Source organism: Coptis chinensis, chromosome 9 (genome assembly GCF_015680905.1).
Source record: "Coptis chinensis isolate HL-2020 chromosome 9, ASM1568090v1, whole genome shotgun sequence".
In the NCBI taxonomy this organism is placed as follows: domain Eukaryota; kingdom Viridiplantae; phylum Streptophyta; class Magnoliopsida; order Ranunculales; family Ranunculaceae; genus Coptis; species Coptis chinensis.
Window position 1 is genome coordinate 62602221 of NC_141464.1, and position 22366 is coordinate 62624586.

At 35.9% G+C, this 22366-nt stretch overlaps 3 protein-coding genes and 1 long non-coding RNA gene across 5 annotated transcripts; 2 read left to right on the top strand and 2 right to left on the bottom strand.

Moving 5' to 3' along the window:
• Window positions 1-990: 990 nt before the first annotated feature.
• LOC147477238 (uncharacterized) lies at window positions 991-4115 on the bottom strand. Of its 2 annotated transcripts, none has more exons than XR_015209283.1 (5): window positions 3794-4115; window positions 3635-3703; window positions 2927-3009; window positions 2369-2619; window positions 991-1434 (listed from the first exon to the last, which is right to left on the bottom strand). It is a non-coding gene; the product is annotated as an uncharacterized LOC147477238 (long non-coding RNA). The 2 variants fall into 2 exon arrangements; XR_015209284.1 differs by having other exon boundaries at window positions 2369-2482; window positions 3794-3935.
• A 1521-nt stretch (window positions 4116-5636) lies between these two features.
• LOC147477239 (protein FAR1-RELATED SEQUENCE 5-like) lies at window positions 5637-6260 on the top strand. Its single transcript, XM_086585950.1, has one exon. The coding sequence runs from the start codon at window positions 5637-5639 to the stop codon at window positions 6258-6260; it is 624 nt and encodes a 207-aa protein (XP_086442076.1).
• A 2-nt stretch (window positions 6261-6262) lies between these two features.
• Window positions 6263-8130, top strand: LOC147477240 (uncharacterized). The gene is made up of 3 exons (XM_086585951.1): window positions 6263-6769; window positions 6886-7072; window positions 7283-8130. Exons 1-3 carry the CDS (start codon window positions 6263-6265, stop codon window positions 8128-8130), a joined length of 1542 nt encoding a protein of 513 aa, XP_086442077.1.
• Window positions 8131-17467: 9337 nt separating this feature from the next.
• LOC147477241 (uncharacterized) lies at window positions 17468-17842 on the bottom strand. The gene has a single exon (XM_086585952.1). It carries the CDS (start codon window positions 17840-17842, stop codon window positions 17468-17470), a length of 375 nt encoding a protein of 124 aa, XP_086442078.1.
• Between the last annotated feature and the right edge of the window lie 4524 nt (window positions 17843-22366).

Consider the following 22366-nt stretch of genomic DNA (forward strand, 5'->3'; position numbering starts at 1 on the left):
ATAGCCACGGTTTAGTTAGTCCAGCAAAGAGAAATTGCATAAGATCGAACAAAAATATGCCTGAAACAGCAAAGAGGTTGACTGAGATTTGATTTTTAGTGAAAATGGTTTAGCTGTCGGTAAAGTTGCAGCTGTTTTTAATGGGGAAGAACTTGGGTTTACAAAAAGGGATTGCTGGAACCATTATTATGGTTCGACCAGAAAAATGCTTAAAGAAGGTGATGCAACTGTCGTGCTTAATTATTTTATGTAGAAGAGTGCCGAGAATCCCTAATTCTACTATGCCATTGATTTAGATCAAAATGGGACTGCAGTAAACTTTTTCTAGGTTGATGGGAGGTCTTGAGTATATTATGAGTATTTCAGGAATGTTGTCTCTTTTGATACCACATATCGTACCAATGCATACTCTATATCTTTTGCCCTTTTTACTGGAGTCAACCATCATATATATGCAGTCGATTAAGTTTGGTTGCGCGTTGTTACTTGATGCATGAGACATAATATACATTCATATGGTTGTTTAAGGTCTGGCTTGCAGCTATGGGTGGTCGTGTGCCAACTACAATCATCATTGACCAGGATACACTACGCCATAACAGTTTTTTTGTGATGCCTATTTGGTGTTACAAATATGGTGTCACAATTTGGCGTCATATTTTTTTGTGACAGCATTTTGACGTTACTATTTTTTGTGACGGCATTTTGGCGCCACAATTTTGTGACAATATTTTGGCGTCACAAATATTTGAAACAGCACATTGGCGTCACTGTTATTTTTTGGTGTCACAAATTTGTGACATTGTTTTGGCATCACAAATCTTTGTGATAGCATTTTGGCGTCACTAATCTGTATTAATATTTCAAAAAAAAAAAAAATAGTGTTTGCCTACTGGCCGCATATTCTGAAACTTCCTGCTGGTTCTCACAAATCACTCCTATAAAATTCTTTAGATTCATCCACAACTCATTACCATTTCATAACACAAGTAAAAAAAAAAAAATTGTATTAAAAATATTTTATATAACATTGTATTCCCAATTCTCAACAAACAACATAATGGTAAACCAACTAATGTGTAGTCCCAAATCCGAAATTTCACTAAACAATTGTATTATTAACATCTACATTATATAAGTTCCTACAATTACAAAGAACCAGTGGACAACAACTTATAAAATGACAAAAAAGACATCTCAAAGGACCCCGACCACCATGTTTCGTCTTTCTCGTCTTCATAGCCCTCTTTCGAACCTCTCTCCTCCATCCTTTAAGTTATGTATCAGATGCAATAACTTTAGTGTTCGGAAAGCAAAGATAGCACAATCGGTCACCGACGTTTACAAACAAAAAAGCCATCATAGGTGAATGGGTAATCATCAACTATCAACTCAATAGTATGTTCAACTTTTGTATCCTCAACTACCATACCCCTGACAAGAAGATTAAAATCATATTAGGGATTATAAAGTCAATTAGAAATAAGGATGCATACACTAAATAACAGCCACATTCATATTTTTCCTATACATTTATGCTAAATATAAAAATCCAAACAAGCTAAAAAAGGAAAAATAACTAAAAACCAAAAATCTATTAGAACAAGAGAATCCTTAGACCAACCAGAACCATGGAAGGGCTAGTAAAGCTCATATTAGTAATGAAATCAGTTGAGATGTTCCTGGACAAACAAACCCTTGGTGGACAAATACAAAATCTCAAAACCAATATCTTCAACAAAAATATTCACAAAAGACAATGACTAAACTTCCACACCAAAATTCATTCCCAAATTGTAAACTTATACAATAGGGTAATCAACCATAACCATCTATGCTTTACTAACAATACGATATAGTAGTAAACACATAAAACCATACCATGATATTAGAATATATATTATGATGTAAAAAGGAAAATATAAGGAGTAGATGTTAAAGGCTTTGTTCTGGAAGATATAGACTTGGTGTACTGTCCTCCTTAGTAAGATTAATGAATTTACTAGCATAGGCTTTTTACTCCTTGCTTTCCTTGTTCCTAGACCAAGTATATATAATGGCGTAGCCCTTCATAAAGGGATCCCCTTTTCCAGATCTATTCTCATTCATACTTGGAGGAGGTGGCAACATATATACAAGACAAAAGTAAGAGGGGGCAAGCGTGCAAATAATTTAAGATAACCGTACTCTTATAGGTTTATTTTCTAAGTTAAGTAGCATATGCAACAACTATAAAGTTTGTGCCCAAATTCTCATATCACAACCACATGGAAAGTTTCTTAATAGATATGCTTCATCTAAACACATGTCCACTTAGCAACAAGCACATAACTAAATCAGAAAATCAAAGAAAAAAAGAGAATCTCACCAAATTTCAATCCTTCGCTATATCTGCACTTTCACACATGCACATAAGTGACTACGTACTGAGGTGTATTCACCAAACCATTCAAACAAATAGCTTTAGATGTAGCCTCTCCTTCTAGTTGCATAAGCATTAAACTAATTGAGTAAAGTACATCTCAAATGTGCATCATTTTGCAAATAATCACAACAGCTCTTGCAGGAGAGTTCATGAGAATAGTAACAAAAGATCCGAGACATGTATGTCCTGATAATCTACACAAACAAATATTATAAAAAAAAAACCCACTCTAACAACACGAATGCTAGGAAACAATGAACGAATATAAGTTCCATTAACCAAGGTGAAGTAGATGCCACAGTATCCTTGGCCGGAATAAACATCTGTGACATTGTATACTATTTTTTTTTTTCCACGATCAAATAGCCAAAACTAATTAATGGGTGTGGCACACATAATTTTGGCAAGAAAATTTATCATTACCATATGACACTTAAGGCAGGATAGAAAGATCACCAATCGATTAATTAAAAAAAGAATAGTAAGAAAATTTAGACAAACCTGCAAAATGTTTCATGAACTTGAAAGTAGGACAGGGTGCCCTTACTTCCCCCCTTTGGTCAATTCTAACTGAAGCTAGCAGCCTGAAAATTCACAAGTCAACAAACAAGTCTTTCTCTACATTTTTCAGTATACAAGGGAGTAAAGGAATGCACTGAACAACATTTAGAATTGAAGCAAAACAAATTATAGAGGAATAAAAGACACTTAAAGCATCTCCCTATTATGTAAACAAAGACCATTCTTCATAAAACAAATGAGTGAGCATGGTAATATAAAAGCCCCAATTTTCTTAATCAACACTTGTAAATATAAAATTTGCTTCATAAAAATTCCCAATATCCAAAAGAGTATCAAACAGTCAAGCTCAACACTACTAGAGACTAATAAATGAAATATTTTTGTCAGACCTTCGGTGTTTCAGAAAAAATACTCAGTGGCATACCCCCATCAAATTGTGCCCACTTATTCTTTCTATATTTTTTTACAGGCATGTTGTGCAAAGAAAACCTCACTGTATCCAAAAACTATAAGCTAATGATACCCCTCCAAAACCAAATGATGGCAACATGGTTAATAGCATGTATTTTCGTCATCATTCCACTATCTTACATTCTCTTCCTATCAATTGTGTGCCAATGTCTGTGCAACCATTCTCATTTCGACAATGTGAGCAGTAAAAAAAAAAAGTATTCACATTATTCATACCTCATAAGCAGCACTAATCTCCTTGAACGTCTCCGTGGCTCCCGCTTGCTTGTTGACATCAGGATGGTACTATTATCCAAAAAACATAAACAAAAAAAACAAATAAGTTTCATTCATCCTAACAATAATGAGGTAACTGAAAGAAAAGGTGGCACACACCTGACGTGTCAATTTGAGATAGGCAGCTTTGATTTCTTTAACAGTAGCAGATTTTGGAACGCCGAGAGTGGAGTAATAATCAGTAGAAGTGGCTTTAATTAATACGGCTCGTCGACTGCGGGGTTTATTATTAGTAGAAAATAGGGAGAAAGAGGATGTAGAGAAAAAGGGGCTGTCCGTTTTTTGTAAGGCACGACCCGCTCCTTGAGGATTTGTACTTCGCCAATTTTTTGGATCGAAGTTACTGGACTTTTGTGTACAAACTTTGTAGGCGCACTCGCACTCATCTACGCCTAAAGCAAGGCGTGACTCGTGCTCCATCGCATTCTCAGACATATCAAGTCTTTTTTATAATTAAACTTAACCTAACCAATACTAGAACAGACATAGAAATTGTAAGATTACATTCTAAGTGAGTGTTTGAGTGTTCATTCTTTGTGAGTGAATTGAGAGCTCTTGTAATTTGTTACTTTGTGCATCAAGTAAAGCTTGGAACTCGTCGATTTTTTTTGGGTATTGCTATATACAGACCCCCATATATCAAAGCCAGACCCCATTTTTTAAAAAATTAATACCAGATATGTCCCCAGATAATCTCTTAGGGCAGACTCCACTTAAAAAGTGAAAACACATAAATTTCAACTTTTGTCTTTTTACTCAAGTTTTGTCTTTTTACTCTCTCTCAATAAACCTTCCTTAAACCCACACTTTTTTTTCCACTCCTCTCATTTTCCAATCCAAATAAACTTAACCCACACATATCTTCTTTCTCTACACATATTCATATTCTTTTTCAAATTCTTTTGTTATATTTCTATTTACAACCCATCTTTTTGTTTTTCATTTTTTTTTTTTGATGACATTGAGTGAAATGGAATGGGCATATGATGTTTTTAATGTGAAAAATGAACTATTTAATGAAGAGAAATTTCAATTAAGTGACCAAGACGGCGACCAAGACGAGGTAACTCCATATACAACTATTGTTCATAATGATTCAAATATCAATTTATTATGAAATCATTATGAGGACGACTTGTACAAAATGTGATTACAAAGTATTTATGCAAACTCAATCTATAAGGACGATCTCTTCCATTTAATGGTTGATTTGAATAGTGAGTGTTGGGAAATGGGAATAGTCTTACGTTCGAGACGTCCCAGGCCAACTAACTTTCTAAGACTCGGCGCCTTATTTGGAGCGACTTATGAAGCATTAGACGATCCTAATTTGGTCGTCTCTTAGTTACTTTGATAGATATCCTATATTTTTCTTGTGACAAATTTTTAGCTAACATTATAATTCATTTGTAAATGTTATAGGATCCTCTATCTGATCACAATGAAGTACCAATTGATGCACTTCGGACTTCACAAAATTCAAATGCATCTTCGGAGGAGCACTACATAGATCAAACCGAACATTTTAACGCCAACATGGTATGCATGGATGAATATATGTTTTGAAACTTACTTTTTTGATTTAATACCTTTTTACCCATGGATTAATGAATACTTAAATTGATTTATAGGTATTTGATAGTCGTCAAGATTTGATTGATTGGACACAACATAAAGGAAGTGAAGTGGGAGCTATTATCGTCACTGGGAAATCTCAAAATGCAATTGGTGGGAAGGCTCCTAGACTTATTTTGATATGTGAGCGTGGTGGTAAATTTCGATCTCATAAAAAGGTAGAAGCAAACGAGATGTAGTGAGAAAGACTGGAACAAAAAAGATGAATTGTCCTTTTAAATTAAAAGCATGTTTTGAACGTGGTAGTTTAGATAGATGGACACTAAGAGTTGATTGTGGTCGTCATAATCATGGGATGGCAAAAACTATGGAAGGTCACTCTTATATGGGAAGGTTTAATAAGATGGAAATGATTCTTGTATCTGAGATGAGTAGAGTTGGAGTCAAACCAAAAGAGGTCATGAATGCTGTCAAAGCAAGAGATATATTAAACTCGTCCTCCATGAGACAAATGTATAATGCAAGACACAGAATTAGACTTGATGAAATGGAAAATAGAACACAGTTGCAAGAGTTGGGTAGATTGTTAAGGGAAAATGGATATGAGGAGTACAGTAAACGTCGAGAAGGTAGCAATGAGGTTTGCGAATTGTTTTGGGCCCATCCGGGTTCGATCCAAATGGCTAAGACTTTTAACCAAAATTTTCTCATGGATTGTACGTATAGGACAAACAAGTATCATTTCAAGTTGTTAGAGATTGCAGGAGTGACATCGACCAATATGACTTTCACTGCATGTCATGTGTTGATGGAAAAGGAAAAAGATTATGACTACACTTGGGCATTGGAAAGGTTTCGAGAGATACTCATGCCTAAAGTTCCAGTGTTGATTGTGACTGATAGGGAGCTAGCTTTGAAGAATGCGGTCGATGTAGTCTTTCCAAATGCAAAGAAGCACTTGTGTCGATGGCACATTTCCAGTGTGTCTTGAAAATGGGAAAAAATATTCTCAGTGACGAGCAAAACATAAATAAACTTTGTGCCATGTGGACTAATGTGGTAAAGTCAAAGACACATGAGAGTTTTTTGAGAAAGTTTGCTTCTATAGAATTAGCTTTTAAAGATTATCCTATGCTCATCCAATATTTGCGTAGAACATGGTTGCCTTACAAAGAAGCATTTGTTGCTTACTGGATAGACCAACAAAAGCACTATGGAAACACTACAATGAATAGGGTGGAAGGATTGCATGCTCGACTGAAGTCGAGCTTGAAGGGAACATGCAAACATGATTTTCTTGGAATGTGGAAATTGATCCATCTAGTTATCAATATTGAGATGAGCGAAATTAGAGCCTCTTTTGAGAGGAGTTTAACTAGATTTCAGCACGAGCACAATGACGAGTTTTTTAGTGAGCTCAGAGGATTTATTTCAAAGATAGCTTTAGATTTGATTTTGGAAGAGATGAGACATATAGATGTCATTGGGGTAGATGATAGTGTTTGCAACCACACTTTTATGTATTTCACACGGTTTTGTGTGCACATGAGCTCGTGATACTCAAACAAAAAGGGTGTAGAATACCTCTTTCTGAAATTGATGAATTTTGGAAAAAGTTGTCTATTGAACCGAGAGCCAGTGATCCCATTGGTGTTGATTACAAACCAGTTATGGATTTATTTATTCAACGACTAGGATCGACTTCTGAAGACCAACAGAGATCTATGATAAAGATGCTCATGGAACTTGCAACGCCTGAAATTTCATCATTGGAGCCACCAAAGGAGGATGCTACACCAAAAGGTCAGCCCTAAGCGGCGATTACAAGAAGAGGCCAAAGAAAAGAAGAGTGGTCAACTACCCGAGATCCGTCATGGTTTGAGTACCCTCCGGATGCTCCACCCGTGACTTCACAATCTATAACGAAGCCCAAGGCCAAACCATTTGTTCCAAAGAGGAAGAAACCAAATTTTGATGTTGGTTCCTCCATTAATGAAATTGAACATCCTCCAGATGCTCCACCCGTGACTCCACAATCTATAACGAAGCCCAAGACCAAACCATATGTTTCAAAGAGGAAGAAACAAAATGTTGATGTTGGTTGCTCCATTAATGAAATTGAGCATCCTCCAGATGCTCCACCTGTGACTCTACAATCTATAACGAAGCCCAAGGCCAAACCATATGTTTCAAAGGGGAAGAAGAAACTGAGTTTTGATGTCAGTTGCTCCATTGCTCAATCTGGATATAAAATGTGTTTTTCGCGTGAATTGCTACAGTTTATTGTTGGTTTTGAAGACCCCGTCGGCGATGGAAATTGTGGTTTCAGGGCTCTCTGCTTGGCTTTGGGAAGAAAAAAAACCGACTGGTTTTGGATGAGACAAGAGTTATTAAGTGAGTTAATGTCAAATGAGGAATATTATGTGAGGATATTTTCCCAGGAAGCTGTTGATGGATTAAATAAAAGGATAAGGAAAAAGAAGAGAACTCGTGCCAAGAGGAACAAATGGATGGATATGCCTATTACTGGGTATTTGTTTGCGTCGAGATTTGATGTTGTGCTTGTACAGTTCTCTACATCATATTGTTATACCTTTCTCCCTATGAGATCTCCAGTGGATCTAAAGAATGTTAATGTGCTTGGGATCGGTTATGTTAATAGTAATCATTACATTAAACTAGATTTGGAAGATGGTTGCCCAATTCCAAAAATAGTGTTGTTTTGGAGCAGGAATAGTCTAGAAATAGCAAAAGGCTGGGAAATTCTAGTGAAAACCCGTGTGGAGGCATTCCAAGGGTTGAATGTTCAAGGGATTGCTCAAGCGGAGGCTTTCGAAGGAGATCCAATTTTTGTCGATTAGTGTAGTTGGGCAAATAGATGTTTGAAATATTTTATACTTTTCTGATGGATGATACATGAAGAAACATTTTTTTTGCGATGAAAAGTTTTTGTAAAGACTTTGATAGAATGGAATTGAGTTTCTTATATATTTTGGAACCAAACATTTTACATATTTTAATTTTGATGTTTAGACTTTCATTGTTTACATGTATTGGTCGAAACATTTTGCCAAAATTTCAAATTAGTTAGAGTTTTAATTTTGATCAAAACTAACCTAAAAATAAAAGATGTTCAAATTAGGCTAACTCTGTGTGCATTGGATGGTTGGAATTTGGATCGTTTTATAAAGATAGGAGATTGTGTTGGACTGTCTTAAGAACGGTTCATTGGAACCAACTTTAAAATAAAAGATGTTCATATTAGGCTAACTCCGTTTGCATTGGATGGTTGGATTTGGACCGTCTTAGAAAGATAGGAGATTGTGTTGGGCTGTCTTAAGAACAGTTCATTGGAACCAACTTTAAAATAAAAGTCGCTCAGATTAGGCTAACTCATGCATTGGATGGTTGAATTTGGACCGCCTTAGAAAGATAGGAGATTGTGTTGGACTGTCTTAAGAACGGTTCATTGGAACCAACTTTAAAATAAAAAGACGTTAGATTAGGCTAACTCCGTCTGCATTGGATGGTTGGACTGGACTATCCCATCTCGTTTTGGATAGCTGATCTAAACTATTTAATTGGTCAAAATTGGTCAATTTTTAGTAATTCACTCAAATTTGGTTCCACGATTGGTGACAAAATCTTTATTTTAAGACAATAATTAAAAAAAACATTACTAACCATTGTTTATACCTAAATGTTACATATTCATTTTATGGTCTTCCCACTACACTATATGAGCTAAGTTCAGGGTTTAAGGTTTATGGGTAAGGTTTTGTACTTTACAGAGATGTGAATGAATTTGAACAATATTTTTTTTTCTTTAATTCAAAATTTATTATTGAATTTTGTCTAACAAAATTATTTTTGAAATTTAAATACACGACTCAGTTTAGGGTTTTGGGTTTATAAACCGTTTAGTTGGTCAAAATTGGTCAATTTTTAGTAATTCACTCAAATTTGGTTCACAGTGGCTGACAAATTTTTTATTTTAAGACAATAATTAAAAAAACATTACTAACCATTGTTTATACACCTAAATGTTACATATTCATTTTATGGTCTTCCCCACTACACTATATGAGCTAAGTTCAGGGTTTAAGGTTTATGGGTAAGGTTTTGTACTTTACATAGATGTGAATGAAATTAAATTTGAACAATATTTTTTTTTCTTTAATTCAAAATTTATTATTGAATTTTGGCTCACAAAATTATTTTTGAAATTTAAATACACGACTCAGTTTGGGTTTTGGGTTTATAAACCGTTTAGTTGGTCAAAATTGGTCAATTTTTAGTAATTGACTCAAATTTGGTTCACAGTGGTTGACAAATTTTTTATTTTAAGACAATAATTAAAAAAACATTACTAACCATTGTTTATACACCTAAATGTTACATATTCATTTTATGGTCTTCCCCACTATACTATATGAGCTGAGTTCAGGGTTTAAGGTTTATGGGTAAGGTTTTGTACTTTACAGAGATGTGAATGAAATTAAATTTGAACAATATTTTTTTTCTTTAATTCAAAATTTATTATTGAATTTTGGCTCACAAAATTATTTTTGGAATTTAAATACACGACTCAATTTAGGATTTAGGGTTTTGGGTTCAGAGCATATATATAGTGAAGGAAAACTTTGATTCAAATTTTTGGTCAATTGATTTGTAGTTTTTTTTTTATTATTTTTTTCATATGAAGTCTTGAAGTCTTGAAGATGAAATTGAAACAAATTTTAAAATTTGAATTTGAATTTGAATTTTAAATTTTAGTAAAATTTCAAACACAATATTTTGGTAATTTGGTTTGTATTCTTCATTTCATGTTCAATACAATATGAAAACATGAATTGAATTGAAATTGGAGTTAGTGATAACACAAAACCAACTTGAAATTCAAAATACAAAATTTAAATTTAAATTTTTTGCCCAAAATTTCAAATTGGATTTTAAATTTTGGTGAAATATCGAAACCCGCCCAAAATTTGAATTTGAATTTTGAAATCCGACCTTACAGTAAGTTGTACTGAAATATTTTGTCAAAATTTCAAATTTGAAATGAAGAGAGATGTGTTGGTCAGAATGGTTCAATTTAACTAACTTAAAAAGAGTAGATGTTCACATTGGGCTACTCTATGTCCCCTTTTGTTTGTTGGAATGGACCATCTTATACATAGACGAAATGTGTAGGTCCTGCATTAGGAATGGTTTAATTGAACTAACTTATATAAACAAAGATGTTCCAGTTAGACTATCCCTTTATGCCTCTGTTGTTGGTTGAATTTGGGTATCTTACACTTAGATTAGATTTTGCTGGCTAGCTTTGTTTGATTTAGTTGGTTGGACTGGACTGTCTTATACTTAGATTAGATTTTGCTAGTCCTACATTAAGATCGGTTTAAATAAACTAACTGAAAGAGAAAAGACGTTTGCACCAGGCTAGCTTTTCTGCTTTAGTTGGTTGGAATGGACTGTCTTACACTTAGATTAGATTTTGCTAGTCCTGTGTTAAGATCAGTTTAAATAAACTAACTTAAAGCGAAAAGACGTTCTCAACTGACTAGCGTTTCTGCTTTAGTTAGTTGGACTGGACTGTCTTACACCGAAAGGGATGACTTAAAATGGATACTCTTAGTGTAAATGGCCACCATGATTTAATAGTTAAACGTAAACATTGGCTAGTCAAATTGACATGGTTCAGGTAGGGCACAACTTCTTTCTTTCCCATTTCCACTTTTGGCCTTGACGTTGATACATCGTCCAACATTTTCTTACATACTGGTGAGTGGTGATAGATACTGGATAGTGTTGGTTCTTCTACATCTAATACCGAACAGAACCACAGACTAACAAAAACCTGGGAAGTCTAATATGAAAAAAAAATAACTTCTATCTGGTTGGCAGTGACTGTCGTATAATCAAACAATGAAAGCATAAAAGAACAGAATTGATTTGAACTTCTCACATACAACGTCATGAAAGATCCAGATATAGTGTCAAGGAGGATGCACAGAAGTCAGTAAAATCCTTAGAATGTTAGTAAAAGAAGCATTTAATGAACAAAATCTTATTAGAAATAGTACTGCAGTTCTCAGTTACAATATCCCACAAAAATCTCTGAGTAATCCAGCAAAAATCAACAGGTATCACTTGATTTTTCCACAAAAATCTCTGAGTAACCCAGCAACAATAAAATGTTATCACTTGATTTTTCTCTATAAGCATCTTTGTTACAAAAGCATAAGTAAACATAACAATAACAGAATTAAAACATAACAACCACCTCTCCTTTGAGCTCACCATCACTGTTATAGACAAATCGAATGTGTTTGCCTTCAAAATCAGGAAGTGTCTTCTTTCGCAAAAAAATCTTACTTATACCTTCACATAGTTCATCAACCAATCCTCCTTCCTCCCCATCATGCTTTTCATAATCTGCTTCTTCCTCCTCATTATAATCTTCTTCTTCAATTTCCTCTTCTTCGTCTTCATCTCGAGTACTAGTATTCACTTGCACAGACCAAACAGAAGCATCATCACATAGTACATTAATATTGTAGTGCTAGATTGGTAGCCTCTCTTAAACAGGTTCTTCCACTGGTTGATTCCTAGACTTGGCTCATAATTTCCTCATTGGGGTGATCCAAACTTGTTTCTTTTTATAGCGTTTTTATGTTGTTGTGCAGGTGAGGCCAGTGGTCGATGTTGCTCCAAGGTTGCATCAATTGGGTGGAGTACATCAATTCGAACAGGTGGTGGTTCGGCATTTAGTTTCTTCGTTGAGAAAATGTAACATCTGCAAAGTGGACATGTAAAGTTGGCCTTGAGCCAATGGTGAATGCAATCTATATGGAACAAGTGCTTGCAAGATGGGATCTGGTGCAATTGTTCCTTGAGCTCAAAATCTCCTAGACACACGCAACATCTGCCATGACCATGGTTAAAGATTCCCTTAATTACACTGAAAAATATATAATCACTTAACTTAGTTTACGGTCGTGAATGAGATCAATACACTATACATTGGCTAACAAAACAAACTCCAGCTATGAGACCTGCATAGAACTAGGGCCTCGTTAAACTCCAGCTATATAGAACCAGACTCTTCACGTAAAGTTCTTTCGGTAAAAAATACAAGAAAAACAGACCAATGCATTTTTTTAAACCTTTTATACAGCAATGCCATAGATATGAAGAAATTGTGCATCACTTAATAGTAGACTAGTAGTTAGAACTTAGAACCCCATAACCTAACAAATAACGTTCATTATTACGAACCAAATTTGGACACTCTGGACAAAAGGTATGTCAAAGACCACTTACAGTTCAATGGAAGGCTTATTCTTGCTAGCCTCTATTAAGAACAAGCCATCGCAGTTTTACGCTCCGCCAAGCAACCTAAAACAATGTAATCCGGCTAAAAGTGAATATCAAATTAAAATCTCATTTTAAAGCACGAGTTTAACTTTAATGAAATTGCATTATCTGAGACAAAACCTGAACACTTCAGTGATCAAACTAGAAATTAAGTAAATTACACAAATGAAGCAACAAAACTAGAAATTAATCATATCTTACCTTATAATAATACCTCTTCAGATTTACCTAACAAATCGGAAGTATGCTTAAAACTGTTTCTATCGAATCTTTGTAAGGGCTGCTTTGATTTGCAACATATACAAATACAAAACCCGCTCTATAGTTCTCCAAGCAATCCTACAAAAACATAAGTGACAACTTCCCCAACTTAGCGGTGGTTGAGTCCAATGAACATGTCGCAAAGAAGAACAGAGGATTAGGAGATAAAATACCCCAGCCCGATAGCAGTTTAGTTATCCAGATAATAAGAGATAAAACACTTAAATAACAGTTAAGTTAGCTAGATAATATAATAAGAGATAAAATCCCACAGCCCGAAGAATCATCCCAATCCACTACAAAACCCCTAGTATAAAGTCATCAAAGACAAAAGTTTTAGACAGGAGACAAAATAAGAGCATCTATTAGATGTTCCATGATAACAAAAAAAAAACCAATTAGATAGAAACACCAACATTAACACCATCATTTCTTTCTCTTCTGCCTCATTGCAAGTTGTCGTTTGGTCAACTTTGTTGTGTCAATGTCCATGTTATCTCCACTATTTTCACCACCATCTCCACCATTATCTTGACCACCCCCACTATTTTCACCAACATCTCCACTATTTTCACCCCCACCTCCACTTTGTGAACTTTCTTGAATGACTTGTTTGAATTGGAGAATGTTGTATATCATCTTCTCACGTGCTAACATCCCATGAACATCTTGGGTTCCTCCTATATCCAATGATTCTTTAAGCAACCTTGTCGCTTCTGTTACAATAAGTTCCTATATATAAAGTAATTTGACAGTCAAATGTATATATATCACAATATGACTAACATTAGATATATTATAATTTTTGAACACAATGAAATCGAATACGAGTAGGAATAAAAAATATATATACATTTTACCCAATTTACAGGTGGAAGTCTATGAACTTGTGAAAAGTACTTCGGATTCTGCATACAAGGATGGCTAATATTGTTGAACCAATCTATGTATCTATTAACGCAATCCGAGGAAGCCACAACACGTTCACCACGTTCAAACTTAGACAAAACATGATTATCCCCCGACGTCCACAATCGGGAAAAAGTGTAATGACTCACATTGTATCGCACATTTGCTTTTTTACTACCATATTTAGGTTGAATCGGCCTACCAGGAATCCTTTGAACATATCCAACCTGACGTAGAACTCGGTTAATATTGTAGCCTTTAGCTATATCAAGCACACACAATACGCCATTAAAAAAAGTAACATCGTCTAATGGTCGGATGTCACGAACATCTTTGTAAGGGTCCCAATAAACCTAACACACAAAAATTCATAATTGTTATTCTCTTACATCATTTTACAAACTAACAAATTATAATAAGAAAGTATTAAACTTATATCCTTACTTCTCTAGCTGATAATAAGTTTATCTCCTCTCGAAGGTAGATCAAAGAAGACATTGTGGCCATTGAAAGTGAGGGATATACCATCCACCGTCTCATACGAGGCATATCCCTTTTAAAGTCCATATTGATCATGGGAGAATGCTGAAGACGAAAGTGTTCATACACCCAAGCCTACAAAAGTATTTTGTGAACAAATCAAATTTTAAAAATGAGATAACTCCCTACAATAATAAATACTACTTACTTCCAACAATGTCATACACCCGACAACTTGTCTCCCATTTTGTTGAGATGCTTTTGCTAACTCCCTATATAAATAAGCCAACGCAGCAGCACCCCAAGCATACTTTGAAACATTGTCAACCTCCAGTAACACCTGCAAGTAGGCAATGTGTACACCAACTCCCGACTTGTCATTGAAGATTGTACACCCCAAAAGAAACAACAAATAAGCTCGAACATGACATTCAACAATTTCAGCCTGTAGCATCTTCGGGCGTGTTAGAGAATGTCTTCCTTAACCACTCTAGAGTCACATGCCCTTTTTTCACTTTGGGTACATTTTCAGCCGTCAAACCAAGCCCTTGTATAAGCAATTCTTCTGCTTTTCCTTTATCTAACAAATAGATTCCCTCCACTGGAAGACCTTTGATTGGAATCCCCAAAATTTGGCTGACATCATCGAGAGTAATGGTCATTTCGCCAAATGGGAGATGGAAAGTAGTTGTTTCTTGATGCCATCTCTCACAAAATGCTGAAATCACTACTGCATTGAAGTTCTTCCATGAATACAAGGCTAAGTTTAACAACCCGGTAGCTTCTAGCTTCTTTTGGAAAAGAGGTGGTTCTTTACTTATGTCCCATTACTCTAGTTTGATGGTATGGTGGTGCAGTTTTAGAATACCCCTTTCCTACAAAATTAAACAAGTTTTAATTTAATAAATAAATAAATAAATAACACGACTATAAAATGAATTAAGCATAGATGTAAAAAAAAAAAAAAAACCTTTCCAGACCAAATCTTGCGAGCAATATGGTCCTCATAATCGACCAAAACTTGGTTATCTATAGGACCTCCGGAATATATTCCCAATTTAGACTCTCCATCGCTCTCGTTCTCATCAACTTGCTGCAAATTTTCTTCTTGCCCATTAGAAACCACTATCTCCTCATCATGTTCTTCTTCCAACTTAACATTATCTACTTGCTGCAAATTTTCTTCTTGCCCATTAGAAACCTCTATCTCCTCATCATGTTCTTCTTCCAACTCAACATTCTCGTCTTCTTCAATATGGTCTTCTACAACTATTGCTTTTTTGGTTTTTTGTATTCGATGAGATGCCGTTTGGGGCACCCTAACTGAAGGTTGGCGACTAGAGACAACTTTCCCTTTCTTTTTTCGGGGCGGCATGACTATCCCTGTAATACGTCAATAGCTAACAATAGTCAAATTTCAATTACAACCCAAACTTTATGATGCAAGACAGAAAATGCAAGCTTTTAACTATGCCATGAAAAACCGATGATTTTTTTGTAAACTATATATTAATTATAAGCACTCGAAGTCTCTCAATCAAAGACTGTTATTAAATGACAAATGATACAACAATCTCAACATCCTCATAATCTTATCCAAAATAATATTCTATTTGTCAAACGGATGTCAGAAAACATCTCACACAAAAAAATAATATCTCCAATCTCTGAATATTGCTCAGAGATGAAGCTGTTACAAGACAAGGTTTCAAGTGACGCTAACATCTATAAGGACGAGTACCTCTTCGAGTCATTTACTCACTCCATTAGCTGAAAGCCTAATGAAGCATATAATGATCAGTCCTATGGAAGATTCGGATTAATAGAAGAACGAAACATATATATCCCCTCTTTCACATTCAAACAAACTGCCATATATCATCATCAACAACTAGTATAATATAACCTCAAAATTGCATTCAAACAAAATTTTCATGAACTAGCTTTGCTATAAATCTCTCTTCCTCAGATGATATTATCACCAATCGGGTTTTCTCTCAGGTTTTTCCAAGAAAAGTGATCAAACACAGCTGTTTGGAATTTATGAATATGTAGTGACCAAACACAGAACGCAGCAATGCAATACCATTTTCAAACGAATCAAGCTCATAAAGAGACTAAAAAGATACCCACACAACGATCTGGTCCATAAGAGTATGACCCTCTGAAGATACTAAATATAAAATCTTAGAGTATGTGATTAATGGGAAAACACTTCTAAGAAATATTCTCACTACAAAAATGTTATTTGATGCAAATAGTAATAAAGAAACATCTTCTCGCCATTCAAACACTCAAATATAATAAGCCTTGATCAATCTCAATCCATATCCAAATCGAAACTTCAAAAGAAAAACATAGCATGGTCTCTAAAGTATCCACCTTATTACACCTGGAATCTTAAACAATTGAATTAAGAAAGAGAAAAACAAGAAGTATTTTGTTTAGTACAAACCCTTACTCAAAGAAACAGAGTCAGAGAAGCTTTTGAGGGGATACGTTGATTTTGCACATTTGAGACCTTCTAAACCTCAGAAGATAACGTAGAGAAAACACTCCAAATATTAAAGCCTACAACAACAGATTTACATTCAATGACTTAAATAAAAGAAATGCATCACCATGTCATAATAACTATACCATCAATCATCAAAAAATAAGTTCATAAAAATGCAAACTTGGAACACTAAACTCACTTCAAATCAACGAATGCATTAAAACCCAACAATGGGTAAACTCAAATTCAATATAAACGACAGAAAACAGAATAAAACACATGAAAATAATAAAGGGAAAAAAGTAGTTCATAAAAAAGTCATTTTTTTACCGACAAAGTGAGCGTTGAAACGATGATATTAACCAGAGAAGAAGAATTAAAGGATAAACAAGTTCTTATTACCTTAAACACTTGGTTTTTTTTTTTATTTTAGAGGAGTTGGAAGAAAGAGAACAACGGTGGAAGAAAGTGGAAAGTGAAAAAAGAAAACAATGTTTTTAGTTTGGGGTCTGCCTTGAGAAAATTTTAAGTTTGGGGTTTGCCTTGAGAAAAAATGGGGTCTGCCTTGAGAGATATGGGGTCTGTATATAGTCCTTCCCTTTTTTTGCACGCAAGTAAGGAAATTTATTAATGAAAGTAATTGTCAAAGACAATACAAGTTACATTCTTTTTCATCTAAAACGATAGTAGCTAAAGGGACTTTCTATCTTAGTAACAAAGTCTGGTCTACTAGTGCCCCATACTGAAGTGTTGGGTAATAAGGTGGATCCCTTCCTTGCTGCTGCATCCGCGCTAAAGTTGCATTCTCTCCAAACATGGGATAACTTCCAGTGTTGTAAAAATGCAATTGCTTGATTCCATCTCGCTCTAAACATCCATGGAATTGCATCGCCATTGAAGGCCTTTACAATAACTTCTGAGTCGGCTTCAATCCAAATGCAACCCCAATTCATCTCCACCGCTTTCTCGGCTGCCATGACTATGGCTGTGCATTCGGCATAATAACTATCTACCCGACTGAGACCCACAACAAGAACCCCAACCATAGTGAAATCCTTATTCTAGCATACTATACCAACCCCGCCATTACTGGGAACTCCTTGGACTGATCCATCAGTGTTACATTTGATGACATTGCCCACTGGAGCGACCCAGTTCACTTCTTGGATCAACTGCGCTGGAGCACTTTTCGCCTGTACATCAAGCCTATCAAGAATGCGAAATTCTTTCATGTCATTGTGTTTCTTTCCTCATGACAGCCAGCCCGCGACCTTGACCCCCTTAATAACTTCTTTCTTAATGTTACTCAAGTGAATAGGAATGTCCTCAAAGTATTCTCTGTTCCGAGTTTTCCATACCTACACCATAATGTGGACTATGGCAGCGTTCCACAAGTCTTGAATAATAGTGCTTCTATCTTTTACAACTCGCTTTAACGCTTTAAAGTTATGCTCTGGGAGAGTTAATTCGAACATGGATGCTGTCCATGCCCATATTTCTCAAACCTTGTTGCAATCCCATAACATGTACTGTGCGTTTTCCTCCTCTTGATGGCAGAAGTGGCATCTTGATGCAAGATTTACCCCTACCTTTTTCACCCTATCATCTGTTGGAACCGCCTTGTGCATAAGCTTCCACGCAATGCAAGCTATTCTGGGGTGTAAATGCACTGCCCAAAGCTTCCGATGCCAGGAGATCTTGTTCTTCTTTTGTCGAATTGCTTCAAAAGCGGACTGTACCGAGAATGTTCCATCAGTTTATAGTTTCCAAATTCGAACATCCTCTTCCCCACTAGGTTGTGGGATGGCCGACAAGTCGATTCCCAGTCGATTGAACACTTCAGATACTACCTTCGGGAACTTCCATTGATTGTCTTCTATAACATCTTCCACTTTTTCCTTGAAACCAGACTAGTTAACCTCGGGGAGAAGTTCCATGACCGATTGCCCTGCCCAATTATCTCTCCATAGGTCCACCTTGTCTCCTTTTCCTATAATCCATCCAGTGAATGGTTTTACATCATGCAAAGCACCTCTAAGGCCTGGCCAAACCGATGAGGGCTTATGATATGTGAGAAAGCTTCCTTCCTTTTTTGTGAATTTCCTATTCATGAAGATACTCCAATCATTTTGTTTATGTAAGAAACACCATGTTAACTTGTTGAGTAGAGCTCTGTTCAGTTCCTCTAGCCTTCAGATTCCGAGCCCACCTTCATCCTTGCTTCGGTTTACAAACACTTTCCCAATTAAGAGTGACAATCCGTCTCTTAGTGGGATCCCCTGACCAAATAAAGTTGCATATAGCCGCTTCTCCTTCCTTGATGCTTTTCTTGGGCCATTTATACACCGACATATTGTGTATCAATATACTTGAAAGGATAGCCTGTGCCATGACCACTCTCCCTTGAAAAGATAACATTCTTCCTGCCCACCCATAAGCTTTCCTTTTGATTATATCGACTAGTGGTGGAATACATCGACTTGTAACTCTGCCTTTAAAGAGTGGCACTCCAAGATATTGTTTAGGAAGCTCACCTTCTTTAATATCAAAAAGCTCCTCTACTTTCCTCTTCCTAACACCTGTCATGTTCCCCAAAAAAATCTTGCTTTTCTTGGTGTTAAAGAATTGTCCAGCTGCTTGTTGGTACTCCGAAAGGGCCAACTTCAATCTTCTAAGCCCTCGGATGTCACCATTTGCAAACAAAAAGAGATCGTCTGCAAATAGAAGATGTGTAGGTCTAGGAGTATCTCTGATGGTCACCATATGCTTCATGAGTCCAACCTGAAAACAGTGATTAATTCTCCTGCTTAGAACATCTTCTACCAAGTCGAAAAGGAATGGAGACAGAGGGTCTCCCTGCCTCAATCCTCTTCCAGCCACAAAGAACCCACATGGTCTACCATATATGCATTTATCATAACCGAAAGCTTTGCACTGCTAAGAATAGTCTCAATCCAATCACATCATTTTTTGGAGAAGCCAAATCTCGCATAACCTCAGCAAGGAACTCCCAGCTTAGAGTATCGAATGCTTGCGGCCTTGCACTATGTCCAACTTTAGCCCAATGTTACCGCCCCTTCTTTTATGGTCAAGCTCATTCATCATTTCAGACACTAAACAGATGCCCGTGGAGCTATTCCTGCCTTTGATGAAACCTAGTTGTTCACTGCTAATCAACTTGGTTGCCATTAGTTTAACCCTTAAAGACAAGATTTTTGTAATAATTTTAAAAAGAAAATTACTCAGGCATACCGGTCTATAATGATTTACAGAGTTGGCATTTGTTACCTTTGGTAGGAGCACCATAAAATTTGAGTTCATACCCTGGCAGTTTGTTGTCTTTGAAGAAAGAGATAATGCTTTGCTGACATCCAGTCCCACTATTTCCCAAAAAGTTTGATAAAAGGTTCCTTGAAACCCATCCGGTCCTGGTGAGCTATTGGAGTCCATGTTAAACACATCATGTTTGACCTCTGAGAAGGTAGGTATTGCTGAGATATTTACATTATCTTTATCAATCACAAGCTTCGGTATGAGCTCCATCAGTCCAACATTGGGTATGACTGCTTGTAGCTTGTACTTGGCTTCAAAAACTGAGACAATGTGTTGTTTAATGTCTTGTTGCTGCTTAATGATGGTTCCATTACTTTTATGAATCTCCAGGATCAAAGCTTTATTCATTCGCAGCTTATGAAGTGCATGGAAATAAGCTGTGTTCCTGTCACCTTCAAAGACCTCACTAACTCGAGCTTTCTGCCGCCATTGTTCCACTTCTGTACCCAGAATACCATTCAGTTCCTCTTCCTTATTCAATTCCATCTCTTATAGCTGAACATTAAAAGGGTCCTCTTCTTGCTCTTTCATTATCTGTTCCAGATCATCTGTCACACTCATTTTCTTTTTTTTTTCAAATCCTCGAAAGTTTCCCAGCTCCATATTTTAAGAGCTTCCTTCAACCTTTTGAGATTTTTCATAACTTTTAAGAACTCACCAGTGGATGTAGGCACATTGCCGAACCACGTTATATCCGTGTCTTGTGGTTTGTTCTCTTTTATATTAGTCTCTTTACTTTGTATGTTTGTTAGTTGATATTGAGAAGTGTTGGGATAATACATGGAGGCTATTGAAGTCTTGTCTTGAAAGAATGATCAATCCTTGTGTAGGGTTGATCTATTTAGAGTGGATAACTTTGTTTCTGCTTTAGTTATTCACAACAGAGGAGTTGGATGGGTGGGGAGTAAAGACAGAGTTTATGAAAAGTGGTTGAAATTGAGAGCGGGTGTGAGTGAAAGGGAAAAAGAAATTGAGAGTGCCATTTGGCCTCCTCTAATTCAAGTGGGAGTGAATTTGATTTATTTGACCAACTGGTAAGACGTTTTCTGTTTTTATGTTCTCACTAGTCATTTGTGATTTCCAACTCCTTTCACTTACAGATTCATCAAAATTATGTTATAAAGAAAAATTATTATCAAATTTACCTTGCACTTGCACTTGATGTAGAAAACTACCGAAGTACCATTGGATATGACCAATGCCAATATGATAAAACCTTGCCGCTACTGCAAGAAACTCCATATCAGGTGAAACCCCCACTTCGGTGAATTGCAAAACCCTAAATCAATCACCTTAACTAATCGGGAAAAAAAAAACCTAAACGACCTTGTTTTTAAGTTTCAAAGAAACTAAGGGTTTTGAAATTAGGGGTTGTATCCATGAAATTATTCTAGGGCTTTCAAAATTCAGATCAACACACAAACATGGGATAAATGAACGAGAGAGAGCATACCGAATCAGTATTTGTAGATGTGAGTGTGACTCATTACGAATGGAGCGGCAGTGTTGCAGGTTTGGAAGAAGATGAAGAAGTTTGGGGTGGGGGGGGGGGGTGTTGGTTTGGGATGGAAGAGATGAGCTCGATAAAAATTAGGAACTAATTTACAAGAGGTGCCCTTTGAAGGTGCATGACCTAACACGTACCCTAAGTTTGACGCCAACTAGCCATCACTATGTTTTTGAATAAAGCCCCAAATTAAAAACATGTAAATGTTTGTATTTTCCTGACGGTTTTAATCAATTCCTGACGCCAACATATCAACACAAAATTGCTGATGCAATTTTGCCGTCACAATTCAAAAAATGTTAGTGTCACAAATTTGTTATTATGGTGTAGTGATAGAGCGATGACTGCAGCCATTGCCAAAGTGTTCTCTAATACTCGTCATCGTTACTGTCTTTGGCATATTATACAAAAATTTCAAGAGAAGTTGTCATTTACTAAAATTGAGACACTGGTAACCGACTTGAAGAACACTATTTCTTTCTCGTATAGGATTAGTGATTTTGAAAGAAGATGATGTACAATAATAGAGAATAATGAGTTGTCTGAAAATCCTTGGTTGACAGAAATGTATAATATACGGGAGAAATGGATTCCTTGTTATCTTAGTGACGCATTTTTTGCTGGTATGCATACGACTGGGAGAAGTGAATCGATGCATTCTTATTATGACCAATTTGTAAATTCGACAACTAGGCTGATAGAGTTTGTGCATGGTAATGAGAGGTCTTTG

Coding starts and splice junctions, on each gene's coding strand:
- LOC147477239 (XM_086585950.1), top strand. CDS start 5,637: ATGGAAGGTCACTCTTATATGGGAAGGTTTAATAAGATGGAAATGATT.
- LOC147477240 (XM_086585951.1), top strand. CDS start 6,263: ATGGGAAAAAATATTCTCAGTGACGAGCAAAACATAAATAAACTTTGT. Junction 6,770..6,885: donor TCATTGGGGTAGATGATAGT/GTTTGCAACCAC, acceptor TTTTGGAAAAAG/TTGTCTATTGAACCGAGAGC. Junction 7,073..7,282: donor GGAGGATGCTACACCAAAAG/GTCAGCCCTAAG, acceptor AACATCCTCCAG/ATGCTCCACCCGTGACTCCA.
- LOC147477241 (XM_086585952.1), bottom strand. CDS start 17,842: ATGGTTGGGGTTCTTGTTGTGGGTCTCAGTCGGGTAGATAGTTATTAT.